At 32.2% G+C, this 13,975-nt stretch overlaps 1 protein-coding gene across 8 annotated transcripts in view; it reads left to right on the forward strand.

Annotated features, from left to right (window-relative positions):
- LOC130441295 (calcium/calmodulin-dependent protein kinase kinase 1) overlaps positions 1-13,975 on the forward strand; it is a 539,168-nt gene that overhangs the window by 354,820 nt on the left and 170,373 nt on the right. For all 8 annotated transcript variants that reach the window (XM_056774909.1, XM_056774907.1, XM_056774910.1 and 5 more), the window contains one exon: positions 6,687-7,243. In XM_056774909.1, coding sequence (XP_056630887.1) covers positions 6,687-7,243 — 557 coding nt within the window. The remainder of the gene's footprint in view (positions 1-6,686; positions 7,244-13,975) is intronic.

The raw sequence follows: 13,975 nt of genomic DNA on the forward strand, positions 1-13,975 counted from the left end.
ACCAGGCTCGAAATGTCCTTCGACATTTTGCACTTTGCAGAAACCACAATACTGTAACCAAAAAACTAAATGTTTATATTGATCAATCGTTGGTCACTGGGGAAACAGTGAAGTAATTGATTATTGGTGAAACAAAATTGATAACATAAATCCCACGGCATTTATTGAGAAAATAGCTGGAAAAAACATCGAAAACATTTTTTTCAAATATTCTTATATAGGTAGAAATATACAAAAAAATAACCAAATGTCCAAATATTATTATTGGTTGGCGACAAAGTAATTTTGGTTTTGTGGTATGAAATGCACAAATTTTTTTAACAAAGAATAGTTTTTACTCAATTACATATTTTCCATTTTGCTCAATGATCTTTTACCATATTTCTTCCAGCTTTATGATTCCGCGCCCATAAAATTCCTTGCTCTTATAGGCAAAAAACTGAACCAGGTGCGATTGAAGGTCATCGTCATTTGTGAAAGTTTGACCATTTAAATAATTCTGCAAACTATGAAATAAACGATAATCAGATGGTGCAAGATCATGACTGTATGGGAGATGTGGCATCACTTCTCAGCCAAGCTCGAATAGTTTCCCACAAGTTGCCAAAGGTGTTTGAGGCCTTGCATTATCATGGTGGAATACTAAACCTTTCCGATTGGCCAATTCTGGCCGTTTTTCTTTGATTCCTTCATCCAGTTTCATTATTTGTTGACAGTAAACATCAGAATTGATCATTTGGTTCCTTGGAAGCAGCTCAAAAAACAAAACATCTTTGTAATCCCACCAAACTGAAAGCATTTTTTGTTGTTTTTCAGTTTTCGATATGGTTTTTGCTGATTCGTCGTGTTTGCTCCATGATTGATTTCGAAATATGTTACTATACAGGATTCACTTTTCATCACCAGTGATGATTCATTTCAAGAAAGGATCGGCTTCATTTCGTTTAAGCATAGCGCAAATGTTCATTCTTTGTGTTAAATAAATTTCTTTCAACCGTGAGGTACCCAAATAACAAGTTTCTCAACTAGCTCAAGCCATTTTAATTGTTTTTAAATTGTTGTGTGCGATAAAAGTAGCCTCTTCACAACCTCTCGACCAGTTATATGATGATCCTCTTCAATTATGACTTTGATTTGGTCATCTTCAACTTCAGTTGGCTGACCAGAACGTTGCTCATCTTTAAGGGAAAAATCTCCAGAACGGCATTTTTTATACCAATTCTAACACGTGCGCTATGTTAAGCAATAAGCACCATAAACTTCACATATTTATTTGCGAGCCACAGCAACTTTCTTTCCTTTACGGAAATAAAAAAGTAAAATATGTCGAAAATGTTCGTTTCTGCACTCCATTTAATATTAACTATTTGCTTCTAAAGTTACGTTAATGTGACTACGTGACAAACGGCAAAATAGAGCACTAACATAAGTTATTTAAAAAATATAGCTCTCTATCAGTATTAAGCGAAAGTACTCAGTTGCCATTATTATATATAAAATATGCGTTTAGCATAAAATCTTCTCTTCAGTTATTGCAGCAAAAAAATATTAAGTTTGACTGAAAGTTATCAGATTTGCTGTTAAATTTTTTTCTTCAAGTCGAATGAAGCAACAAGTAGAGCGAAGACTTGTTGAATCGTGATATTTATTTTCATGAAAGCTAAAGCAAAACTGATTTTTAAATATTGGAAAAGAGTATTCCGGGGATATTTTAAGTATAACTGTTGAACATACATATATTCAATTCAGTTGGCACAAATAAAAATCAAGAGTACCATTTAAAAATATTTCACCCATGTTAAATGCGAATGTGATAGAATACGTAAGGTGTAAGATAGTTGATAAATCAACTAAAATAATGGAAATTAAATTGTTTCTTACCTTTTATTAACTTAATTCGTTCTTACAAAATTCACAATTTGCATAGATCCATGATTCGCTCCTATTCACGATCTGGCACGAGTACGATATCCGTGGCGCCTGGATTTGACTATGCCATTTTGTAAACCGTAAATGAAGAATAAAATTTTTCAAATCTCGCTTTGTTTTCGAAATATTGATACTTGAATTTGGAAAAATTTATTTTTATTCAATATTTGTATATGTTACAGACCGTTTATGAAAAATAGACCATATATTAAAGGACTAGTCCGTATAGAAAAGGACTGATGATATTAGTCTATATGTGTAAAAAAGCTTATCTTTTAATGAACTGCCTAGTCCGTTTGTAAAAGGTCTAGTCTATTTATATACGGCCCAGCTGCACCTACGCCATATGTATATTTCAAAGATATTTAAATTTTTTTTATTTATTTATTATAGAAATGAGTTATACATAAAAATACTACCTAACCTAACCTAAATAAATAACTTTTGAAAGCATTCAGAACGTACTTTTTGCTCGAAAGAGGATATTTTTACATTAAATTACTAATTACTAATTAAATATTTTCTTTACTTATAAATTATTTTATAAATAATGAAAAATAACCGACAATTCTTTATGAAAAACATCAAATTATTCATGTATTTTTCGTTAAGTTATATTCATCACAGAGTGAAGAAAGTTATCAATAATGGCTCTTTTTGCTATAAAAATCTGTTTTTTTTTAAATATAATTTTGGAGTATCAGGGTAAATATAAAAAAGAATTTTTTGTTCATTGAATAACAAGATTCATATTGAATTTGAAGTGATGAATTATTCATTTGAAACGAAGTATTGAACGCCATCTGTTCAATGAAGCGAATTTTAAACTAACGTTTGATTATAAATTCAAGTATCGATATCTCGAAAACGAAGCGTGATATCAAAAAATTTCATTCTTCATTTTCGATTTTTTTTTGGCCTAATTAAGCTAAATCTGCTGTTGAATCGCGGTGTCACGGAAATCGTACTCTCCTCCCCTACGATCTCATAGACGTCTTTGGATGCATCACGATTGATTTTATCAGCATTTCCTTGTATCAATCGAAACGAGCGACTGTCAAATTATTCGGTATCAAACGCGAACAAATATTTTTGACAGCTAAATGCAATATTGAATGTATGCTAGTGGAACTAATGTCCTAGAATGCCTCGATCTATCGGTATGTCAAATGACGATCTTGCAATATCAGTTTACGTATAGCATCGATGTTCTCTGGCACATCACCCGATTTTGGACAACCTTCACAAAAGTCATACTGTATGACAGCACGGTCTGAGTACTTACACCATTAAAAATGTCAGATAACAATGTCAGATTTGGTATATCGGTATCAGTATTACCCTATCTCAAAACTTAAGTAGCAATCTATGTCGAAAGTCATAGAAAATCATCGCCGAAAATGTTCGTGATTTAATTTCATTTTTTGACTAAGATGAATGTTTCAAGTATCTACATAACTAAAATAGCACTCATACGATAACACGTTATGAGTACGTTCGCCATAAAAAATGCCAAACTTAATGATGGAAATGTCAGATTAGACATATTCATATCAGTTGCCATATCTCAAAACTTGAATAGCAACCCTCGTGAATAAATATCAATTTTGTGGCACCCTTACTTTGCAGATCCCATTGAAAATCATGTTTTTTATTGGTATCATAAACTACGTCAATATTTGCAAGCATATTCCCTAATGCGACTTTTTTTATAAATTATTTTTTGATACCTTAATCCAATCTTTACATTGGAATCCTATTATACTAAAATGCTCCTATTAGATAAGTGAACTGAATGGTTCATTTGTATACTTTGAACTTTTGCATATGTCTAGATATTACCTAAAAAGCGGAGCTACACCGCATTTTGCACGTACAGTTAGAAATTAATTGAACGAGGTTATTCTCATTAGGTAGATCCCCAATTTGACTCCTCTCGATTAGTTGTTATGGGGTAAGGTAGAATTTCAAACTTGTTAAAAAAATTGACTATAATAGTGATGAAGCTATAGTTCTCAAAAACAATTTTATTATGCTCTCTAAAAATGAGACAAACTCGTCCAATTTTCCACCAGAAATCTATCAAATATCAACCAGAAATTGAATAATACAATGGTATTGTAAAAAATATATGTTGTAGTTTACAATTTAATCTAGGACATTAATGCTGAAGAAAATCTACAAAGCGGTACTGGACTATCGTCTGAAAGTGCGCGAGCTAGCAGATAGATTGTTCCAAAAAAAGTGGCATATTAATTGAAAATTAGTACATGAGAAAGCTGTGCGCAAGATGTGTGCCGCGTCTGCTCAAAATGGAACAAAAACAGCATCGTGAGATTGTTTCCATCGAGTGTTTGGCGATGTTTCACAGCCCAATTATTGCGCCGTTTCATAACTATAACTTGGGCATATCACACACGAAACAAAAGAACAATCAAAACAATGGACTAAAAAGGGAGAATTGATTCCAAAGAAGGCAAAATCTAAGTTTAATTGTCTACCGTGAGAAAGGAAAAATTATCAGCGGCAAGTACTATGCAAACTTATTGCAACGTTTGAGCGTAGAAATCAAGCAGTTTGCGTAAGAAGTGTTGTTTCATCAAGACAAAGCACCAGCTCACACATTCGTTGATGTAATGGCCAAAATTAATGAGTTACAGTTTTGAATTGGCTAGATTTAGCCCCCTCGAGTTATTTTATGTTTCCAGAATTGAAAAAATGGCTCGCTGGTCAAAGATTTTCTAAAAGTGGTAGCTATTTTGAAGAACTTGGCGATTCTTATTATAAAAAGTGTATAGAACTAATTGAATATCGCTGGAAAAAGTGTAATGAAAGGAGATTACGTTCAAAAATAAATATTTGTCTTCTCAAAATTTTTGTGTTTTTTTTGTTGGGCCAGGTGCTACTGGAACAATCCTTGTTATAATAAATAATCTAATTATTTTCATGGTTGAATTCATTGAATGATTAGACTAAAGTTGAAATTTTCAACGTGTCAACATACGAACTTCTTTTTCTTTGTTGCGATTTTCAATCAAACTCTTATATTATGAAAAGCAACTATATGAAATTCATTTCCCATATTGTTCGTAACAGAGACAGACGACTATAATATCCGGGTCTTGGGGATCCTTGACATTTCTTCAAGGGAAACCAAAATTAAGCTTCCATTTATATATGAATTATATTCTTTGTTTTCACAATAAAAAACTCAGTTTTTGAATAAATAAAAGTTTTTTCTCCCAATTGAATATAGGATTTTTCAAAACTCATTCCAATTATTTGAATTGGTTAATTCCTAGTAATCTATCAAACTTTTTTTCTAAAACAAATTAGTGAGTAGTTACTACGAACCCGCTTCAGTTTTTAAATATGTTTCATCTATCGTAGGATCGCATTCGGTTGATGAGTTGAATCTGTAGATTAAATTAAAATAAAAAACCTGAAATATTTTTTTATATATTGTCATGACATCAACTTGAACGTATGAAATAGAATATATTATGCTTAGAACTTAGACGTGAGTATTAAATTAACTTGAATCTATTTTCACATTTCCTTGCGATAACTCCTACGATATTTAATTGAATCATATATTGTAGGCGATTAGGGTAGTGTATTAAATATGAAAGATAACTAACGTATTTGAACTGATAAGGCTTACTGCTGTATAAGCTTACACAGCTTTGTAATTACTGCATTGTACGTGTCAAAATCGCCGCACTAAGATGTTCTTAAAAAAATGTAAGCCTTTGCGGATTGTAGATCTATTAAAGAGAAATACATTGTATTGTTACATAAGAGTAAAATAGCTCTCAATGACTCATTGGCCAACTAATCCACGTTGTAATGACTTGTTTTGGTGAGTTGTAGTGAACCCATGTGTTGAAGGCTACGAAAATGTACCAGAACTCTTCAATGTTGCGGATATAAGATGCCAAACACTTTGTGAAATTTGCCAAATGAAAGCATTTTTTGTCGATTGTGTGCAAACGTAGCACTCATCTTTCGAAGTTATCATTCATGAAATATCTAGGGCTTCTACATTCTCTTGTACTCTCCAATATCCGATCGGTCAATACCATATCGTAAATTTTTGTTCAGTTGTTTCAGATGTAGAGACCTAAACTAGATATCTAAAATTTTCAGCATCGCATCACAATGATATTCAGTAAATCATAAAGGAAATTATGACAGGGGTCGAATGACACATCCTATTTTAAGACGTTTAATCATTGATAATATTAATTACTGAATGAAAACTAGAATTTTGATCCTTTTGGAGCAGCTCATGGATTGCTGCCCAAAAATTTATTCTATTCATATACAGTTTTACAAATATCGACAAAGTAGATTGATTTGTAACCCTATAAGATTGTATAAGCTCGTCATCATCCTATTGTTCCTAGACATACAAAATTATCCTAACGTTTGAAGAAAATTATAGATTTTAGAGCTCAGCTATGGATTGAAATACCTGACAAAAACATTTGTGATCAATGAACTCGTATACAGAAAATATTTTGCATGTTATACAAAAAATTTGCTCAAATGTTGAGTATTTTACTTTCTGTACTCCAAATTCATAAAGCAAATGAAACTTATCATTATGAAAAGTTGTAACTTGTACGATATGAGAATGCAAGAATATTGGATACGTAATAAACAAAGAAAAAGTATCTTGTTCAATAAAATAACGAAACAAATGTTTTTATTCAATTATATCTGTTTCAACTTATCCTTTTTTTCTATTCCAGACATACTGCGGTAGATGTCGATCTGAAAAGCAAGCAAGTAGATCAAAGTAGCCAATTATCGGGAAATTTGAAGAAAATATACCCACCAAAAGATGTACTTAGAGCTCAAGAGAACTATACACAATCTCTGAATAATGATGATAATAAGCTAATGATATCGGAAATTACTAAAATTACAAAAGATGCTGAACAAATGCGCACAGAAGAAAAAATTTCAAAAACTCCTAGGAAAGTCGAAGTTGCCCGAACAACCGACGTTAGCCGAACTACCATCGAAGTTGTCAAAAAACAAGTCCAAGGTGAAGTTGTTTTAGAACAAGTCGATAGTTGTCAAACGGATGACAAAGTTGAAAGACAAGTTGATATCCAATCAAGTGGAGAAAACCCACACTCAGAACTGAACGCACATATTTCCGACGGCAGTGGTAGTTGTCGATCCGAGCCGAGCATACCTGTGATAATTAATAACTCAGTGCCTTCCTTTAATTTGTCTGAGCATGCCTCTGCAAAGCACGTTCCAGTGCACGATCCAAATATATTGGTCCAATCTAAACCTGGTAAGTTATTTTCTTTCTCTCAACCTAAATACGAATAAAAAGTGGCCCACAATAGAGTACAATAATAGCTAGAGCGGACAATATGTTAAGAATGATGTACATATCTTTTATTAAGTAGGTAGGTATTACACAAAGAGGTGAACTGTGAATCTTATGTTTCCAAATATCTACCAAAGTGTTTTTATTATCGAATTCATGTTTCGTAGTTATCAGGATAATCAATGTCATAGCATTACCTTTCTCTTACGAATATTAGATAGTTTTAGTGGGTAAGTATAAGATTATTGAATCACATTTTTTCAATTATTTGAGGAAATTTCTTCTACGATTCTTTTGTATGAAAAGGTAATGGTAACTAGAGGTATAGTGAAAATAATATGAGGACATTCTGATAACTCAATGGCATATTGTGGGGAAAAATGTATCAACTACAAATTGGCAACAAGTTTTTTTGACAAATATCAAATATTTTTCAGTTGTCCATTTTTTGGTTTACTCATATTTTCAACTACCTCGTACTTGGTCAAACACAAGACAACAATAATTGAGGGTTTGAATATTGATTTCACGGAAACGTTTCTGTAATTATTTTTTTTTTGACATTGACGTTTTATTATTGGTATTTGTTATTGTTTTTAATTACAAAAGTTTTATTCCTTTTTTAATTTGAATTTAAACCAATAATTAGGAATTCCCTGGTTTGATGCAACAATTGCAAAAAGTGAGTGATAATTATCAACGACGTGCAAGTTTCTCGTTTTGTACGTTTCTACATTTCCTACATTGAAGATATAGCAAATAAAGGCGTTATTAATTAATTAGCACTATCGATAAATATTGGAAAAGTTAGGAACTATGTTTGGAACAATAATTGAACCTTGGCTATCAATAATGCATGCATTGCATTATTAAAAGAATTATAATGCTTTTTAGAGGAACGAAATATTAGGAAAATAAAATGAAATGAGCTCATTCCAATCAAAAATATACACAAAAGGTTGAAGAAAACAAATTCTATCTATATACAGGGTATTTCTAGTTTCATGCGACAAAATTCAGGAGGTGATTGCTCTTAATAAATTAATATGGGTCTTTTCTATAAAAAAATTTCCTCAGCCCACCCCTTTCGGAGATATCACCCTTAAAAGTGGTAACTAAAATTGAATTTTTATTTTCTGACTAAAATTGCAGTGAAGCTAGAAACTTGTGAAGGACTACAAAACACTTCGACAATTTATATACTGTATTTACTTAATGTTTATTCAACTTGTAGTAGGCTGATGTCAAACACTGTTGTTACCAATCGAAGTTACTTGTAAGTTTTTAAGTTGTTATTTTTGCGTGTTGTAACATGTATTCAAAGTTGGCCGACCTGCATGTTGTGTATAGTATGTCAAATGTGAATTCTCTACAAGCTAGACGTCTTTATGCTGAAAAATACCCGCAAAGAATGAGTCCTCATTCCGTATTTGCACGTGTTCTCAACCGCTTATTCGAAACTAAACTGGAATGTTAGAAAGAAATTCAACCAATACTGATCGTTTCCGTCTAGTTACAAATGTAATGGTAGAACAAGCAATTTTAGTACCAACACCCTAAAGAGTTTTAGAAGAGCAACAGTTATATCCTTACCATATCCAACGCGTTTAATCTCTTTTACCTAGTGATTTTCCTCAACGAGTTGCATTTGGTTAGGTTAACACAAGAAATGCGACAAAATCCTCAATTTATATCTCTCCATGTATGGTTTACGGACGTGGCACATTCTTCAGAGTATCTGAAATTTTTATAGGTTAGATAAGGTTAGATTGTTGTGAATTATGTTAAATATGGATTGAATAATTCATGAATGACATTTTTATACAAATTTTTTAGCTTATCGTTTTGAATGGAACTGAATATTTATTGGTTCGATTTTGAGTGACATTAAATAGGTTAATCGGTTGCCGATGGCTTTGAATTTCTTTTATAGCTTATATATATATATATATATATATATATATATATATATATATATATATATATATATATATATTGTAGGTCAATAGATAAATTGGAAAATCAAGAAATAATCTTAGTGAAATCTATACACAAACACACACATTTTAGCTAATATCCCAGGATAATAGGCAGTTGGCTGATGGTGCGCCACACATGCTTATTCTCCCGGAATATTAGCTGAATGCCGGACAATAGATTATTCGTCGAAAAATGACCAAGCGTTTGTTTATTCTTCTGGGACTTTAGCTAAAATTCGGATAACAGACTATTGGGTTCATAGAATAAGATAAAAAAATAGGATTAAAGAAGTCTTATTTATTTATTGTTTGCATGTCAATCAATCATTTATTGCAACACGTGGAGGCTTGGTGACATTGTGATTTACATTTAATTTTATTTTTAAAATAAGAACACCGGTTTGTTCCACATTGTTTACCTAACCTAACCTCACCTAACCTAACCTTTTTTTTGTTTGTGTGAAAATTTTCCAAAGACTTCTGGGAATGGACCCAGGCGTACTGCATTCATCCACTGGTGTGGACGCCTACCAGCTAAAAACCCACCCTCTTCTCCACTTAACCTAACCTACTCTAACCTAACCAGTCTGAGCATGAGCTTCTAAAATTTTCTCATAATAATCTTCTACAGGTACACAGTAAATGACAGCATCTGTTTATTTTTTTCTTTTTACGATTACGTGACATTCATTATCGAATTGCAATAATTCATAGCTATTCACATAATGACACTAAGTATTGTAAGTTTTGGGTCTAGCTTCTCTGACTGGAGGACCAGCGAGTAAAATTTGTTTTACTTTGTCTAACTGTTCTTCATCCCATATACCGCGATTACCTTTCTGACTATTAAAAAATTTGGCCCTTTTCAATAGAAATTCTATTATCCAAATTCTAGCTAAGGTCCCAGGAGAATAGACAAACGCTTGGTGATTTTTCGACGAATAATCTATTGTCCGGCATTCAGCTAATACTCCGGGAGAATAGGCATGAGTGGCGCGCTAATAGCCAACTGCCTATTGTCCTGGGATATTAGCTAAAATGTGTGTGTGTGTTTGTGTATAGATTTCACTAAGATTATTTCTTGATTTTAGTTCTCTTCTGTACAAAAATTGGTTTTTGAAACATGTAGCAAATGTGTTTATATTGAAAACTTGCGTGATTGTTTTAAGCGATAGATCACTTACAACATGGATATAAAATATAATCATTTTCCTTAGTGCTTATATATTTTAAATAAGTAGCAGCTATCAATTAAATTAATCATAGTTGCATTAAAATTTATAAAATAGAAATTTTCGAGGTCTTTCGTATCATTAACAGCTATCTTGTTTCTATATACGTGAACCATTTCTGAAAATTGCCTTTTTGTGTTTGATTCCGTATTAAGAATTTTTCAATTTTTATAGATAAATTTTTGTTTTTTGACATTTTATATCAATTACTCTCAGTTTTACTCAGAAAAAAATGACATTAATAACTATTCTGAGGTTTTTCTGCTTTTTCCAAGTATTTTAGTATCCAAGTCTTTATTAAGTTGAGAAATTATATACCCGTTCATTTTCTTGTTTTCTTTGATTGTTAAAAAATGTGGCTCTCAACCCATATTAACATTCGCATGGAAAACCACCATTTCAGTTTTACTAGGATTTACTTCCAGCTTGAATTGTTCACAATAGGATTCTATAATCTTATGTTTTTTGCGGCACTATTTGGGGATATAAATGTAGGACCATCGAAGTACAGTAGCAAATTCATATTTCTATCGTTATCAACAGTTACTTTTCGAACACCATGATTTTGAGAGTATACTTTCAAGTCTTTGAACTTGATGTACTAGTACTTACTACCTGTAGCCTTGCAATTTCTTGAGAAAAAAATTTTTTTAGTGCTGCTATACTTATCCGTTCGTTGCTGTAGACAATTTCCATTGAGTCGTTTAATTTCTTATAAATCTACCCTGGTATCCGCCAGAAATGTTGCTTAAATGTTGTCCTGTATATAGTTGAGGTTTCTTTAGTTGCAGAAAATTTGCAATTCTATATGGGATTTACGTACACACCAATAGCTAAAGTAGCACACTTTTCATTTCGGTAATTAATGAAAAAACGCTCTTGAGAAATATGATTGGGACATAATTTAGACTATACATATGATAGAATATAATTAATTTTGTCCTCCGATTACAGATTCTAGTTTTTTGTCTTTTAAATTGAATATTAAGTCTACGTAGAGCGGTCCATGAGTTCTTGGCCGTATATAATAGAGCGCGATCGAAAAAAATCTTTATGCACACGTCAGTGACAAGTCTTAACAAGCTTTACACAAAGTTTCAACTTGCTTAAATCTATTTTATTATATTAGAGCTCGAAAGGCTACTCTGGTGAGTTGTTTTGCAACATGTCTCAAATTGAGTTTCGCGCTGTTATAAAATTGTTGACTAAAGGTGAGAGGTGACTCGTGTCCATCATTCTCAACAATTGAAAATTGGTTTAAGCTGCTTCGCTGAAAAAAAATCCGCGAACATTGAATTAGTGCAAGAAGTGAAGGATAGAAGAAATAGAAATTGTCCGGTGACTAAAAAACAAAAGAAACTATAGCACAGACAAAACGAGTGTTCTGAGGATCCCACATGAGTATTTTAATATGATAAAGATCAGTAAGTTAAGGGGTGAAAGTTGAGAGGATGAAAGATTGTGACTCTAAAGATGCATCATATTTTTATAATGATATAAAGGTTTTAATCAGACTTTCGGAAGAGTGAGGAAAAATCAAGTGACAATATGTCAGTTTTCTCATTTGTGACCTTTCTTTCTATGTTTTTTTTTTATCTTCGATGGTATGTAACAATTCACACCATTCAGGTGCACGAGGATCATCAAACATTACAAAACTACAGAAAACCACCCAAATCCACTACTAGAGGAGTTGTTAACGACACGAAACGCGAAAAGGCTGAAACAAGTTGGCCACTAGACCGAATATGAGGTATAAGAGGTTGTACCATCAAGACATTATAGATGTTAGATTATCTAACACTCGCGAGCAAATTCCCATAGAATGTATAAAATATTGTGATTGTTAATAAAAAAAAATCTTCGGAGCTTATAAGTAAAATATGTCACTGCGTCGGTGATATAACAGCACTCTAAGAAAAGTAGTTTTCAAATATTTTACAAAAGTTGCGAAATGCCTATCTTTTCATCAAATACTGTAGTCCGTAGCTTTTTTTTGCTCTCATAAACAGGTGCTTGAATAAATACTAATCATTGATTGTACAAAATTTCTTGAAATTTCACTTTCTAATAGATTAGAATGAACTGCAATTCTCAGCAATCTTATTTTTAAATACCAGGGTCCTTCACGACGAACTGAATCGATATGCATATGGGAAAGTACTAGGACTAGTGTTCTGAAAATTTTCTTGCATGGGTTTTCGGAAATGCTCATTCCAGCTACAATAATTTCAGTTTTCTGAAAGTACGTAAAATTTCAATATAACTTTATATAAGGCATCGTATGCCTAAAGTCCACCATTTTTTGATTATTTCACATTTTCGAAACACATGCAGCCTAATACTAAAAAAATTATATTTAAGTTTAAGTGAGTCAGGTCTAATATTATTTAGATTTGGACAAATGACACATACAGCTCTCAAAATCTGTGAAAATCTTGACAAACATTTATATAGGGTGTTTAGAAAATGATGCCGAATTTCGCTATCTAAAAACTTGATTTTTTCAAATAGCAGCCTCCATTTTTCTCTTTATCATTGGATTCTACGCTTTAAATTAAGGGGACTTCGTTAGTAAATGCATATATCTCAAATTAACGGTTTATATAGAAACTTGAAAAAACTGAAATCTTCATGGTTTTTAATTGTCACCTGCCGATGGCGAACAACGAATAACAAAAGTTAACGTATCAAAAAATAAAATACTTCAGTCAATTAAAAAATGTTTAAAAACACTAGACTAAGAGGAGAACAACAAAACCAAAAATTAAACTAAAGTACTGAGTGGCTTTCCGGATTTCTTGCGGCGAAAGAGTTCGAAATGCATTCCGAACTCTTTCCTGGTAGTCTTCTTTTGTAATTAGCGGCGAAGCATACACGATATCTTTTATATAACCCCATAGAAAAAATTCTAATGGGGTGATATCCGCTGAACGGGGTCCTCAAAATGAATCTGTAAAAAGTTATTTATAAGCGCACTACCGTGTGGTAGGGCTCCGTCGTGCGGATACCACAGATGATTCCAATTCAAATTTAGTGGGTGTAAATAATTTTCTATTATTTCTAGATATATGTTACATGAAATAAACAAAAATTTGAAGTAAAATTCACCCTTAAATTTAAATAGTAAGATTACCATTCAAATGTTCGTCATAAATATGTACCACCAGCATACTGTCGTTTTTTATCAAAAACATTGAAATTCCAGAACCCTTGAAACTGTCTTTCATGCTAATGTGAGAATTAGTATCACTCCAATAATGGGAGTTACGCCGGTTAAATATTCCATTCTTCTGAATCTTACACTCATCTGACCAAATTAAGTTTTGTAAAAAATTTTAGTCTTCCTGAGTTTTAATTAACATGAATTCACCAAAAGCAATTCTTCTTTGATCGTCACCTGAACTTAAATTTTGTACTGACGTGATTGAATACGGATGGAACTTGTGTTTTCTAAGAATCCTGTGAATACTTATGTCTGA

Source organism: Diorhabda sublineata, chromosome 3 (assembly GCF_026230105.1).
Source record: "Diorhabda sublineata isolate icDioSubl1.1 chromosome 3, icDioSubl1.1, whole genome shotgun sequence".
In the NCBI taxonomy this organism is placed as follows: Eukaryota; Metazoa; Arthropoda; class Insecta; order Coleoptera; family Chrysomelidae; genus Diorhabda; species Diorhabda sublineata.